Consider the following 15,744-nt stretch of genomic DNA (forward strand, 5'->3'; position numbering starts at 1 on the left):
GCTCGGCGATTGAAGCTCTGATTTCTCTGTTTGAATTTCGCGGGGAAAAGTCATGTGTAAGAGCATTACTGGTTTTACTCTTACTGGATTTTTGCATCTGAAACAAATAATATCATTCCAGCATGAATTTGTAATTGGACTAAAGTCTCGTGGATTTTCACATGATCACGCCGTCTTCTTGGCTTTCCTCTCCCCTAAAATAAATATAAGAATTCTATTCATTCACCCATTAAAAGATATATTAAAAGGAGGTATATCATTAGTTATTTCGAAGCAATATATAAAAAAATTGTATTTTGCTTGAACATACTTGAATGCCGGATAGATGGTTTGAATGCCAAAGCCTCTCAACATTTAATTTAGAGAAAATGTTGTACCGTATTTGATCGTGCGTCTTATAAGTCGGTGCACATGCACTTAATATCTGGTAGCACCTCATGCTTCATTGCCTGCACTCAAAACGAGTACCAAGATTGCATCTTATAGCCCGGTGGATAAAACCCCAATCTAATCAATTTATTTAAGATCTGTATAATATATTAAAAGAAGTGTAAAATCTATGACTACCTTCAAATGTCCCTGGTAAACTTACGAACGAATGCCCTTTTTTGCTAATTAGGACATACTTCAGGTGCCCTTAATTTCTAAATGTTGTGATCAAAAATATTTGAAATAAATATATATTGTTATATGTTAAATAAAAATTATCTAACTTTATTTCAAAGGAAAACGTTACAAGTTTACGTTGACATCCAAAACTAAAGGAGGACAAGAAAGCGACGAAAGTCCGCCTATATTTGAGAGAATAGGTGAGTAGAAGGCTGTTTTGAGCAAGGCTGTGAAGCCTAAATAAAGGCTTAAATTTTCACTAGTACCCAGAGTCGCAATTTTGAATTGTTTGAATCAGATTATGAATTTCATTATTCCAACAATTGGCCGATTCAGATATTTGCTTCGTCAAGCAAAAATCAATACGAGGTAAAAAAAGTGTAGTAAGGAGTGAAATTTAAAAAATTGGCCACGGTCGACCCGCTAGTTGTTACGGTTTAACTTGGCAATTAGAAACTTCACAACCTCCCTTTAAAATTTTGTTCCTGTTCACACTAACATACCGGTAGATGTTTTTCTGTAACGTTTTATATAACCAATATCTGTTTCCCTCGGACAAGCAGTTTACTACTCAGATTAAGATTCGGATAATTATTTTGCCATGATCAATATGAAGCAAAAAAAAATGAAGTACAACTAAAAAAACAGAAAACATTGACTTTGAGCCGTTGACGTGGGGTCGCGAAAGACTCAAGGATTTATCAAGTCAGCAATACCATGATGTTGTAATACAGCAGCAAATATATAAATAAGGCAATCGGATGAAAAATCGTCTCAAAATTGACACATTTTGTGCTTAAAGATAGAGTTGGAATCAAAATTTAGGACTTTCCTAAGCTATGTGTGAACCCTGGTTTGCCATACGAATAAGCCGTCTTATCGGATTTACTCTACCCCGGGATAAATATAAAAATCATATTTTGATTTGGTCGCTTTTCAACAGCACTCACACATGTAACCATTTTTCTAAAATACACTTTTTATTTCTTCTTCTAACAGCTCCATCGAATCCGAGAAAAATCAATCTGATCTCAAGAAATACCAGAATGATCAAGATTGGCTGGGAAGCGCAGGAAAGTAAGTAACAACGTTTTGTATTCTTCTACTTGTAGGATAAACTAGTATTGTAAGTGGAGAAAACTTATTTGAGCCATTTCTGGCAAGATATGCATGAGTTTAATTATTATTCGCAACCTTGTTATCGTTGTGCTATAATATGAGGATGCAATTTAACTAATCTTTCCATAAGATTTCCGGGCATAATTCATCTCTACCCTGATGCCAAGACCACCTCCTCCAAAAAAACTTTATTCTTCATAAGGTTTCAACATTTTTATTTCTAATTTTTTGACCCATGACGTGTAAGCATAAAATATTTAGTCCCTCAGTAATCACCCGGGGATGCATGCATGTTGAAATACCCATTTCATCTCAATTTTGGCTTATCGGTTAATAGATTTGCTTACGATTTTAGCCTATTGCCTATCATTCTGAACAATGTTTCAGACAAGCAATACCTCCCATGTAAAGATCTACAATCTTTAGTTTTTGTCCCGGCATTGTCTATCTAACTTATTACACCCTGAGTGATTTGGCTGGAATGGGATCTGAAAACGAAGTTTTAAATTGTGATGCAAGCATAGCTAAGCCTAACGCTTTAACCACTTGGCCAGTGTTTCCCAATCTTTTCCTATATATTCCCTTTTTTGCATATTTTAGATAACTTTATTTCTCCCTCATTATACATTGATATTCAATCCCTAAAATGTCCCAAACTACTGCTATTCCCCGCTCCAACTTTTGCACGTTTTGAATTGTTCATAATGTGTGTACAAATATGCATTGCAATAATACTAAATGAAATGATTGTTAAAACTTGAATAAAAAGTCACATCAGAAAACAATCAAATTATATGCCTGATCATGATTTTCATGGCTGGGGAACGCTTCACTAAACCGTCAATCAAAAGTTCCACCAGAAATATTGCACCACTTTTATTCATTTACCTTTAAAACAAATTTCAATAGATTTTTAGGTCTTTTATGGAATATGATTTTTAACCTGAGATGCTAACGTAGATAATTCTGAATCGATAACTACTGTGCCACCATATAAATTCTAAAAGTTGTTTTCTGTCACTTTTATTCAATCACTTATCTTCAATTTCAGCTGTCTCACAATACATGATCCAATTCAAGCTGGAAATATCCCCTGATTTACTGACACGGATAGTCAACACGACAGAGTTTGTTGCAGAAGGCCTGGTCAGTGGGGGGATTTACCTGTTCAAAGTCTTTTCAATCGGAACAGACTCAAAGACTGACACAGAGAATCCTGCTGTTGCAAAGATCCAATCAGGTTTGTGTTGGTGTATAAGTTTATTTCAGTGCTTGTTCCTAACTGTATATACTAGATGGAAATTGTAAACGGAGTGAATGCTCATGACTTCGGGAAGCACTGTAGCCAAGTATGGGCCATGTCCCTCTCCCAGAAAAAAAATCGACATTTTTATTGCAATTTTACGGCATTTCCTAACACCATTTTGTTCTATTCTTGAACGATTTACTGAAAACCAGTTACCTGGCTGGCTATCAATAATCCTTCGACCAAATGAACCAATCGAGATAGATGAAAATGCACACTTATATGCGTTGGGTAACTTTGACAGCAAAGTACACCTGTAAAGCGGTTCTTTAAGATATTGTTAAATTTCAGTGGCTACTTTTATTTGGCTTCGTTCAGAGAAAATAGCACGTGTGAGCGTCGTATTACGCCATTACAGAAAAACGAAAAATTTGACCCCTCTCTGAAATTTTGTGCTGGCTATGCTTTTGATCTATGCACCACGATAAATCTAGATAGTTACAGTAGCTCTTCAGTCAATCAATGGGCTCCCGTCATTCTTTGAGGTTTTTTGAAATTCCAATCGGTGGGGTTTTTATGAAATAGTATTAACATTTTTATAACAGTAATATCATTCTAGGAAACACCTTTCTTTCTCAATAACTGAATTGATGTTAACAAATACAGTTAACAAAACCATACATATTCATTCATTTATTGTGTTTTAATTCTCTTTTATATTTAAATTATTCTTCTTACTTCCTATAATATAGTTACATCATACGGACAAATAAATCTTGAAATTATTTGATAAACAGCAAACCAACCACTTAATTCTGCTAGCTTCTCAGTGACAAGTGCAAGAGAATATCAAAGTCTGTTCTATTGTATAATTTCAAATGAAGTTTTCATCAGTAAATTTCACTACTTGGAGCCCTAAATTCTTGAATGTTTTATGCTTTGGCCCCACACATGTTTGTCTGAAGCTTAACGTTTTACACTTTGATTGAAATTTCAACTTGTGTATTTTCTTTCCTTAATACCCATCTGTATATAGGTATCGTTGGTAATGACTAGTACAAGATTGTGAACTTTCATTGCAAACATGTTCACTAATTACATGGATCTGAAACAAATAACTGACAACTAATTTTATACCCGACATGAATCGGTTACCGGATGAGAGGCCGTGGTTTGCTATGTAAGATAAATATGTAAATCCTATTCTGTTATGTTTTCAGTTCCCGCTAAGGTCGAAGGAGTTCGAATCCAAGAAATCACAGAGAACTCTGTCACTATGCAATGGAACAATATGAGAGGTAAGCTTAGGCCAGTGGTTCTCAGCCTTTTTCTCTCTATGGCCCATTTTTTTGTATAAAAATTCTGTGGCCTATTAACTTTTTTATGCTGGTGAAAAACGAAAGAAAAGCAAAAACCTATGTCCACAAAAATAGACACTTTTACTTTAATAATCAGAATGAAAATTAGCAAAGAAAGGTGTCATCACTCATTGCCATTACAATCAAAATCTAACTATAGTGACATGAATAAAACTTGAATCATCTATATTTTTATCAATTTATGTTAGGTTTGTGGCCCACCTGAAAATGTATCTGTGGTCCGGCAGTGGGTCATGGCTTATTGCTTGAGAAATGCTGGCTTAGGCGATGAGATTTTTAGTTTCAACATGGTGCATGAAAATTGATTTTTTTAGATGAAATCAATTTGATATTATAAGAAAAAAAGTTAAGGCAAATATATAGGATGAAGAGTTTTTTGTCCTTTTCCGAATTTGTATTGCGTGTATATGTCAGCTTGTTTCAGAAATTTGGTAATATGCACGATCGACCTAGTCACTCAGTCTAAAATCGCTGCTACGATATTGTCACTCAAAACGTCAATTAGCACTCTCACCTGCATCGCCCTTTGAGGGACTCACTTTAATACGCTATAGATTAATATGCAGCATAAAAATAGGTTTTGATGCTATATTAATGATGAAGAAAATGGTGGGACATGAATATGGGCTAGGTCTTATACGTTTAGCTATTGAACCAGGATAATTTTATTTTCAAAATTCTCGAAATTGTATTTCAAGCATTTTTTCTCTATCAAGTAGCATTCTATTGTTACAAGTCAGCATATTTCACCTTTATATTTTGGTAACATTAGAACTTATTGGTCCGCGTGATGCAAAAAAGTTTGAAAAATTCTGGTGCAGATTACCACCCATCACTCTTAAATCAAGTGGTAGAGCTGGTTAGCGCGAACCCTTTTGTTTTAGAGATTAAGCAACCGCAGCAAATGAATATCATGCACCGCAGCTGGCGACTAGTGTTTCATTTAGCGTTTCAAAGGTTATGTAATAAATTTATGTAAGGTGTGTCATGTTAATGTAGCTCATGTAGTGACATACATACATTTTCTGAAATGAGTTTTTAGCAATTCGATACAAAAGAGAACCCGCTCTTGGAATCATATAAGTATAAGTTTATTTCGACTTCATAATCCGTATAATAGGCGATGAAGTAGTTGTTAAAAACAAAAAAAAATAAAACCGAGTATAGAATCGGGAGAGCAAACAAAACCCCAAGGTTTGAAACGTACAGATTTTAGATGGAAAGGTATTGATAAAAGAAGTAGTACGTGTTCGCTCACCCAAATAAATTAAAACTAATTGGGGCACACACGCACACACACACACACACACACACACACACACACACACACAATCACCATATATGATTAGATTGGAAAAGGAAAAAGCGAGACACTATTTAGATCATTATTATCTATCAACAGGGGCAGAGGAATATCTTGTAACGTTCAAGAACTCACTGACTGGCAAAGTTCTGAGAAAAGAGAAAGTGAAATCAGACAGCATCAAGGCCACAGATTTGAAAACTGGAATCACGTATCACATCACCGTGTCATCTGTTGGATTGAACGTCGTTGGAAGAGAGAGTGACCCGCAAGTGGTTGTCACATGTAAGTAAATAATAAATTATCTGAAGCAGAGATGGGCAAACTACAGCCCGCGGGCCACATGCATCCCTCCGATACATTTTGAGCTGCCTGCTACTGGAGAAAGTTCTGCAAAGATCTTACAGCTACATAATTTTAAACTTCATTCAAAATATCTAACTTGTAAATCTAAACTAAGATTACGAATCAAGTGGAAAACAACTCTCGTTCCAGGTTTTCTAATACTATTTTCACAATCATTTTTTTTTTTTTCAATACCCTGCAATCAAATTTGTTTATTACAATTTCCAAGTTGGGGTTGGCCTAGCTAAGATTATGAAAGAAATAGCAAAGTAGCTGAATTTATATTTATTCTTTGCTTTGCTACAATCATTCGTGTTTTTATCTTCCAGTGCCTGATGTCCCAGAGAAGCCAACTCTTATCAAGAAAACTAATAAAACCTTGACGTTTCAATGGAAAGCCGTTCCAGGTTGGTATTGTCACAATTATCTCATTATTCAGAAGAATACTGTTGTTGAAAACGTTTGATCTATGGACTTGAAATCGGCTCGATTTCTAAACGACATTCGCTTCGAACAAGATTCTGTGCAAACAAGCACTTCGAATTTGATATCGCATTCTGGGTGAATCGCTAGGCATGGAATTTAATCAATATCGGGTGTTGGCATCTTTATTCAGCGAATCGTACCAGATGTATAGACTGGGAAAAACTTACCAGCTGTTGCATGAATCACCAAGCAAGGTTGAGGTGATCCATTTTAAGCCTGTCATCACATTCTCGAGACCAATTGCAGGGTAGTTCACGTTTGCCTGTTCTTTCCCAAAGTGTATGAATCTTGAATAGTAAACTGGATTACTAATTCTATGTCAAACTATACGATTAAGCATTCTTATTGGCTTTCCTCTATTGCTGGATAAATATTTTCAACCCTAAATGGAACACTCTAGTAACACAAGTAACTGTTGGTTGATCACACTTTTTGAAACATCTGGAATTCTAAACACATTCCTGGCCTAAACATATTTATCTAAGAGGAGAGGAAAGTTGAGAAACCTTACTCTTACAGCGAGTGACACCATATCTTCCAGTTAAGTCCACCATAAAATTTCATTGTCCTAACAGCTTTCTCTTTTCATATAATAGAAATGAAGAATATACTTGATTCTTCTCATACATAATCTAATCTGGCAACAGGGCGAAAGGTCATGGTTGATCTCATGATTACATCGTATTATTAGCTTTATTCCCAATATGAAAAACTTCCTTCCTATACCACCCAGTAATAAATCTGTTTATTATATTTAGGCGCCATACAATACGTCGCTGATATTCAATCCGAGGAGGCCACGGGACCCACACAGTTTAGAACAAGAAAAACTAGCGTGAGTTACTTTTCGCTTGAAGTATGAGCACAAGCATAAATTTATTTTGACTCCATAATCAGCATAATGGACTATGAAACTATTCATACCAACAAATAAAACTGATAATAGAATCAGGAGAGCGAACAAAACCTTAGACAAGGTTTTAAACGTACAGAATATAGGATGGAAGGTTTTGCCAAGAAGAAGTGGTATGTGTTCACTCACCTGAAACTTTGCTTCAATACTTTCATAATCATATTATGTTAAATACATATCTTGCTTTTTTTACTGGGTCTGATGCATTTCACTTCGTTATAGATCTTGGCTACATCACGGTGCAGTATGGTGTCACTGCTAGTAGCAATGGCTGGAACGCTATCACATTTTTTCCTAAGATTTTTCTATGTGTCTGTTATTTCACAATATTGACCATAGCCATACAAATTTTAGCATGTCCATTCTTTTTCAGTTCACGTTTGAAGAGTTGAAGCCTGGTACCTGGTACACTTTGCGTTTACGATCTGTGGGAAGTGGCGGAAGAATCAATATGAGGATGAGTGAAGCCGGGGAAGGACAGACAGGTTGGTATTGAGCAGAGGGGCAGCCAGTATTGATGCTACAGGGGTTGGACGGCTCAAACATGCATGGACGATTCTATCAATCGCGTCTGTCGCAGTTTTTATTTCCAACTTAACCCTGTTAAATTTCTGGCTGCTCCTCTAGTACAAAGTATTTCATAAGATGTAAAAAGTACTGACTTCTTGGAATCATTAAAGTATTATTTTCGGGTCTGTTTAAATACTATTAAAAATATTAAAAATTTTACTGGTATTGCCCCACCACTAAAGGTCGTTATGATGAGTTATGTGTGCCACCTTTCTCTGTTTGTCCTAATATCATCATAGTTTAACAAATAACTGATAATACCCAAATTTATTTTTAATTTGTTTGTTCCATTGTATTACAACAATTTGATTACCTACCTGTTCTATGTGAAAAATAAAATTTAGAGAAAAAGTGAGTTTAGTATCACAAAAAAAATGTCAACCCTTTCATAAACATAATACAATAACGAAAAGAATTTAGCAATAATACCAGTGATTGATTATTGTTTTGTGCGTGTCGGTGTGCAAGACCGATAAAGGTCATTTAGGCTCTCGAGTCTCGACCATTGTGTATATGCTGTATGTAAGCTCATCAGGGCATAGTATAGTTAGTACCATAGGCGAAAGCAAATTAGATTAAATATATAGCAGCACAGTATACTTGCCATTACTGAACTGGTACTAAACTTGTTCAAATGCCAAAACAGTCTGATTAAAATTCTTAATTTTTACTGGAATTTATAACATTTTATTGCTTTTCAGTACCTGCTGTTCCAAAGAAAGCCAGAATCAGCGAACTCACTGCTTCGTCTGTGACTATCAAGTTCAACAAAGTAAAAGGTAATGAACACATCAATAGATTTTATAGAAAGTCTTGATTTATATATTTTATTACAAGTCCCCCCAGACGAAAGGGGCTACTGCACACTCCTATTTGAGCACCAGCTGATAGTTGAGCACGTCCGTCTTGGTTTCACTCCTTATGAAGCAAAACAGAATGTATTAGAATGTAAAATTAAGTACAACAAATGTAAAAAAAAAATTAGGTTCAGGTTTGATTTCAAAACTGGAAATTTTCTAATAATATTTTGATGCATTGGGTTTGTTTAATAACACTCATATGCTGCACTGTCATTTTACCTATTAAGACTGGTTTATTTAGGGTCAAAAATGCGAGTATTCTGATGACAGATGTTCCTTTGTTATAATTTTTAAAATTTCTTTAATTAAGTTTGTATGAATAGACAATTGGGAGACATCTGATGATATTCTAAATCCTGGTATGTTTAAACAATTCAAGATCAACTGAGTAAAAACATCTTATCAGGCAATGGAGTAAATAACCTTATCAGGCAATGGAACTAGGAATAATGGAGAGTTTTGTTGTCAAGAGAAAAGTAGAATCAGTTTGCATCAAGTATTGTGAACTCCTTTAACTGCTCCGTTCATGATTTTGTCTTGATTACAAAATGTTGACATAACAATTTTTAAATTGAGATTGTGTCTAAAAATTTGACAATATTGAATTTCGAATACAAACAAGTTCAAAGTTATAGCAACCCTATTTTTGTATTTTTTAAGCTGCAACTGGATATATAATCAATATCCGAATGATCGGACGTAAAGGACTTTTTGAGACTCGTAACACAACTGAAACTGAATATAATGTCGTGAATCTTGAATCAGGCGAAAGCTATCTGGCTGGAATAAAAGCTTATGCTTACGATGGGTCCATCAGTGCAGAGAGTGAGAATACCTTGATGAAAACAAGTAAGTATAGAGTTTTCTTTTTTCAAAAATTTTTTGGTGCTTCAGAAGTATGTGTGCTAATATAGAGGTAACTAATTTTGTTCGCCTACTTCACATCACGTTGTGTAAAGGGGCGGAAGCCTATGTGCAGGGGGATATTAACTTGGCTAAAACAGACAGTCCTCGAACTCGTAATAGAGCTAAAATAGAGAAAATCAGAATAAAACTATGGCCTAACCCTAACATAGTACAAATACTATGAGAATACAGATTTTCTGCTCATTTGCTTTGAACAAGTCTCAAGACAAGAAATTTAAGTCTTTTGCCTTTTGAATTACAGACAAGGGGAAACGCTTTGATGAAAGTTAGAATAGCGCCATTGATAATTAACGACATTCTTTCATTTGCTTTGAACAATGCTTTAGACAAGCGACTGCTTAAGTAAAGAAAAATGTGTTTCCAAATATTACCAAATTTTCTGCATTCTTTATGAGGGAATGGGTTGCAAACTGGAATCTTCAACCTGCGACGACAACGTATACCAAATGTACTATGAGCCGGGTCCTTCAATTTCTCTTCAGAGAGAAACAACTTTTTGGACTCCTTCAATTCAATCTTCAATGCTCACTCTACGTATTTGCCTTATGATTTATATACATCCAAACTCACAACATAATCCAAATCCAATGCACACACAAACACTATCTAAGTCTCTAAATCAGGGGTCGACAACCTTTTGTCGCTCGCGAGCCAAAATTAAGGGTTGCAAGTTGAACATATTTTTAGAAAGTTGAAAACCGATCGGATGGTACTTTTTATGGTAAAAATAAAGCAGTGATACATCTCTCGAATAGAATATAGATTTATTTCCTCATTGCATTACATCTCAAAAAATTCTATTTGGATATTTTTGGCGCTATTGAACCCTTTGCATCAACTTTTCTGCGTTTTGTTCCCATTTGTTTAATTATAATTAAATTATAGACTCACTAAACGAGTAATTGTAAATTTTATACTTGTTATATTATAATATAATTTAGTCTGCATGCGTCTCACAATAAATACTGTTACGTAAAGAATATAATCGTCAAAACAGCTGTTTTGTTATTATAATTCAGTGAAGCGTCGCGGGCCAGATTATATTACTCCGCGGGCCGGATCCGATCCGCTGGCCATAAGCTGACCCCTGCTCTAAATCAACTGTCTACACAGAAATTTAAGCACAAAAACATTGCTCCCCTACTTTGAATTGTTCATTGTACCAACTCGAGCTCAATTCTAAACTTTTTCATTCACAGTGCCAAGTGCTCCTGACAAGCCAAGAGTTCTTTCTGTTTCATCGAGAACGGTCACCTTAGAATGGGATGAGGTCAAAGGTTAGTATTACATTATAATGTTCACTATGATTCGCTCCCATGCCAAGATAGTTATGTGCGAGAGGATTGCTGGGCTCCTCACTGCCGTAGGTAGGGTGGTTCACGTAACCGTTAGTGAGTTACGGCTTCCTTCACCATCAAGTCCATGCTACCGAAAACAAATAACTAACTAATCCAATACCTGACATGGATTGGTAACCGGACGAGAGGCCGTGGTTCGGCATATGATTAAGTCATATCATCGGCTTTCCTCTCCCCCGGAATAAATATTTAAATCCTTTCCTATATTAGCTTCATATCTAATTTAATAATTTTTTTTTAATTTGGTCGTAACCAGTCTGCTTCTGTAATGATAGATTAAAGATGGAAAATGATTTATTTTCGAATATTTAATTACATAAAAGTACATGTTGCAGTAAAAATAAAGAAAAAACAATAATCATGAAATATAATCGGAATGGGGCGGGCAAGACCTAAAGGTCATCAAGGTTGAACGACCCATAATGTTACCTTATACTTTTCAGGAGCATCAGCGTACGTTATCTCCATATCAGACAAACGAAAACTCACAGAAGTTAAGACTGAAGATACACAGGTAGGTTTATACAAGTCTGTTCTGTTCTATTTCAACCTAGAAAACTCGGAACCTTCTCAAAATTCCATTCAGAAAATTCTCCCCTGGGAAAATTTTACTCAGGAAAATTTTTCACTCAGATAAAATTTAACAACAGCAAAAGCAACTCCAAAAGTTTATGCATTGTCTCCAAATTCGCTAATAAAAATTATTTAAACTTACAATTGTTATTGCTGTGAAATTGGGTGAAATTTTCAAGCGGTATTGCTACGCGATCAGGCGAACAAATGCTTATTACCGGTAACTTGTTTACTCTACAGTTCACAATTGAAGGCTTGACACCATCAACCCAATACTCGTTCGGACTTTACTCCGTCGCTATTGAAGGAACCAGAAATAAAAAAGAAAGCAAAAGAGTTGAAGCATTAACCGGTTAGTCAACTTCAATTTTCTTTTTGACTCAGATTGTTTTAAGTCTTCTGTTAATTGTTACCAAATGACATTTATGTTGCGAGAATAATTTTATATATAACTTCCCCCTCTCTCTCCTCCCCCAAAAAAACAGAACCCAGATAAATTGAAAATATTCTAGAAGGAGTGTAACTTCTGTGCAAAGCGTTCAGGTGTTAAATAAACTTTCTTCATTTTTTAAAAGCAATTGAGAAATTTATGAATTTTGTTTGTTGGGCCACCATGTGTAAGATGTTGCTTGGAACTCTTGTGTCAGTACTTATTCCACTTACAGTTGAAGAATCTTCACCTTACCTTGGGCAAACTTGAACCACTTCTATAAGTATTCTTTCCACATATAATTGATGACATTAGCGTTGGCACATTTAATTATCCTATGTTGGTTTCGGTATGAGGATTCGAAAGTGGTAGTAACTAGGAAGTAAAAAAGTAGTTGACGCTGACTCATTGGAAAATGTCTAATAGAGAGTTAATGATAATTCAGTTACAAATGAATAATTTACTTGGAAAAGCCATTATTTGCTCAGGTTTTTTCTGCTAATCAAAAGTTCAATGTCAATCAGAGATAACATTTCTTGTTTTTCATTTCAGCACCGCGCCCACCAACTGATGTTAGAATTGTGAATGCTGAAACTACTTACGTTGAGCTGGCGTGGAATGCAGTTAGAGGTAAGTTGTTCAATTTGCTACTAATGTTTTTGTTCTCCACCGAATCTATGATTACCCTTCGTGGGTTCTCAGGTTTGAACCCCATGCAGGGTTAATTATGTGCGGGAGGATTTCTGGACTACTCGCCGTCGTAGGGTAATACACGTAATTGCTGGTCGGTTACGGCTCCCCCCACCATCAAGTCCATGCATCTAAAAACGAATCACTGGCTAACTAATCCCATACCCAACATGGACTGGTAACCGGACGAGAGGCCGTGGTTTACTAAAGGATCAAGATGCAAATTCAAATAAATAGATTCAATGCCCAACCCCCAATTCCATGTCTCCCTTTTATTATGAACCTCTGCATATATAAAATACCTTTTTAACATTTTCAGGAGCCGTTTCATACATCGTTCGATACAAATCCATTGGTGAAGATGAGGGGTTACAAAGCGGGGAAATGCCGGCAAAGAACCCCTCTTTCCAAGCTATACGAAAGCTTACAGCAGGAATGATATACGAGTTCTCTGTTATTGCAATCGGAACAGATGGAAGCAAAAGTGATCCAGGAATACTGGTAGATGGAACACGTAAGTTGGTCTTTTTATCATTCTTTATTTCTTGTTTAATTTTTTTTACTCCAAACAAGACCAATTCGTAAGGAGCTATCATTTTTTGGAAGACTGGAATCGTTTTAGCTCTGCATCTAGACTAGGCAAATTACCTCGCTGTCGAAGTTATGAAAGGCACATAAGTGCTATCTCGTTATGTTCATTAGGTGAAAGGATTATTGATAGCAAGCCTGGAAAAGTCTGATTTTTCCAGTAAATCATTCAAGAATAGAGCAAAATGTGTTGGGAAAAGCAATGAATTCTTGTCCTGAATGCTAATGTTGCAAAATTGCAGTAAAATGTTGCTACGCCTATGAGGGCAACATAGCAACTTGTGACAAAATACTTAGGTCAATGCGTTTCCATGTCATCAGTCTGAACAAGGCCTGAGACAAGCTTTCACTGATACACGTGGTAAAACGCTAAGAGTCATCCAGCAGTTCAAGTATAAACATTACTATTTTTTCCCTATGAGGCTTATACATTTGCCATTACAAGGTGCTATAAAAAAGTACTGATATATACAGAGATAAAATTTCTCAAAATGGATGTAATCTCTCAAGAATCCCTAAACACTCCAAGTTTACCACTTCTAATTGACTCATCTTCTTCACAGTACCTGCAACTCCAGATAAACCACTTATTCTACTGATTGGTTCAACAACGGCGACATTGTCTTGGAATCCAGCAAAAGGTCAGTCAAAATTTTACAAAAAAAATTTTGTGCCATCGGTCAGAAATTTGCTTAAACGGTCGATTTTTCCAAGCTTCTACAATAATACATTTGTGAAAATATTGCTGAACAGTCATTAGCATAATACATATATATATATATATATATATATTTAAGGGTGTAGCTTTGTAACATTTTTCGGGAACTTTTACTTTTTCAAAACTGCAGTCATATATTTTGGCATCGAGTTTTACCTTTTTGAGAATTCTGCAATAACAGCCCTTCTTTTATAAAATTCATTTAGCATATATTTTCGTGTTTGGCTCAACATTCATGAGAAATTTGTGAAAATGGTCAATTTGTCCCCTATTTTTTATTACATATCATGATTCTGGCACCATTCCTAAAGTAGTAAAATAAATATAAGCAAAAAACTAAAAAATTGACTGACATAGCTGGAATAACAAAAAAGACAGCTCTTGGTGTTTATGCCCACAACTTGGATCCAGTACTTTAGGTTTGAATTGCTCTGAAAAAATTTTTTGTGGGTTAATAGTCATTACCAACCAAAATATTGTAAATATATTTCAAGATCTTGATATATAGATAGATGAGATAGATAAGCTTAACCTATTTAAACAAAACAAGATGTAACTCAATTGAACAGCGAATAATAGTGTTTTAAAATATACTTGATTACATATATACTTATTTGCTGTTTGTTTTGTTTCATTACAGGAGCCGAAAGCTACATCATATTCGCAAGAGCCAAAGGATTTGAAAAAAAATTCAAAAGCAACACAACGAGGGTAGGTTTACTGAGCATATTATATCATATTCCAAGATAGAGATAACAAGAGGGAAGTATATTTACGATTAGCTTTTTTGTAGTCAGTTTCTATCAACCATGTTCTTAGATATTTAGGGGTTCTTACTGGACAAGTCTATAATAGACAGGAAGTCACTGATACACACAAAAATGGATTTGGAATAATTGTTCTTTTTACGGTTGGCTGTTCACGTTTTATTACACATTGGAAGAGGGCGAAGGGATAGGATTCAAATTCGCAATATTTTAATTTGTACTATCAACATATTTATTTATTTATTTATACTGGGTTAAACAAATCCCAGTTAATTTACTTTAAATTATTATAGTCATCAAGAATAGTACCCAGCAAGGGCCTCTATTTTGGGCCTAAAAACCGATCTTTTTTGTGCCACCTAGAGAAGGGCTACTCAACTATTTTTACCGAAGGTCCGCATACAAAACTTCAAAAATATTTGGGTCCGGACTTTCCAGACATTATATTTTGGCATCCTCAAACATGCGATTCCTCGACTGACTAATGATTATTAGCTATCAAGATTGTTTGTTATGGCGTTATAGTTCTTTTCATATATATTTTTAAATCTATAAAAGTGATTTTATGAAAGGAAACTTCAAAAGTGGGGCTAATGATCCAAAATGAAAAATTATGCGCGGTCCGAATCGAATACCCGAAAGGTCCGGATTCGGACCACGGCCCGCCAGTTGAGTAGCCCTGACCTAGAGTGCCGAGGTCCCAGTTATAGAAACCCATTGAAAATAAGGCATCTCGGTTTAGAATATCACCAAAGTTGGGTAAGACATGCCAACCAATTAGATGTGGTATCTATGTCACACGAAAGACGCGATGGTTTCTATATACCGGCATTTGTCCTATGAGTTCCTTGATGCATATTTTC

At 35.4% G+C, this 15,744-nt stretch overlaps 1 protein-coding gene across 1 annotated transcript in view; it reads left to right on the forward strand.

Annotated features, from left to right (window-relative positions):
* Positions 1-15,744, forward strand: part of LOC120343167 (titin-like) — a 123,188-nt gene that overhangs the window by 26,868 nt on the left and 80,576 nt on the right. Inside the window, exons 12-28 of the mRNA XM_078110345.1 lie at positions 726-809; positions 1,609-1,686; positions 2,780-2,968; positions 4,195-4,272; positions 5,756-5,941; positions 6,331-6,408; positions 7,246-7,322; positions 7,774-7,885; positions 8,672-8,749; positions 9,491-9,679; positions 10,957-11,034; positions 11,559-11,629; positions 11,929-12,040; positions 12,671-12,748; positions 13,128-13,322; positions 13,960-14,037; positions 14,755-14,825. Coding sequence (XP_077966471.1) covers positions 726-809; positions 1,609-1,686; positions 2,780-2,968; positions 4,195-4,272; positions 5,756-5,941; positions 6,331-6,408; positions 7,246-7,322; positions 7,774-7,885; positions 8,672-8,749; positions 9,491-9,679; positions 10,957-11,034; positions 11,559-11,629; positions 11,929-12,040; positions 12,671-12,748; positions 13,128-13,322; positions 13,960-14,037; positions 14,755-14,825 — 1,832 coding nt within the window. The remainder of the gene's footprint in view (positions 1-725; positions 810-1,608; positions 1,687-2,779; positions 2,969-4,194; positions 4,273-5,755; positions 5,942-6,330; positions 6,409-7,245; positions 7,323-7,773; positions 7,886-8,671; positions 8,750-9,490; positions 9,680-10,956; positions 11,035-11,558; positions 11,630-11,928; positions 12,041-12,670; positions 12,749-13,127; positions 13,323-13,959; positions 14,038-14,754; positions 14,826-15,744) is intronic.

Source organism: Styela clava, chromosome 3, assembly GCF_964204865.1.
Source record: "Styela clava chromosome 3, kaStyClav1.hap1.2, whole genome shotgun sequence".
NCBI classification, from domain to species: Eukaryota; Metazoa; Chordata; class Ascidiacea; order Stolidobranchia; family Styelidae; genus Styela; species Styela clava.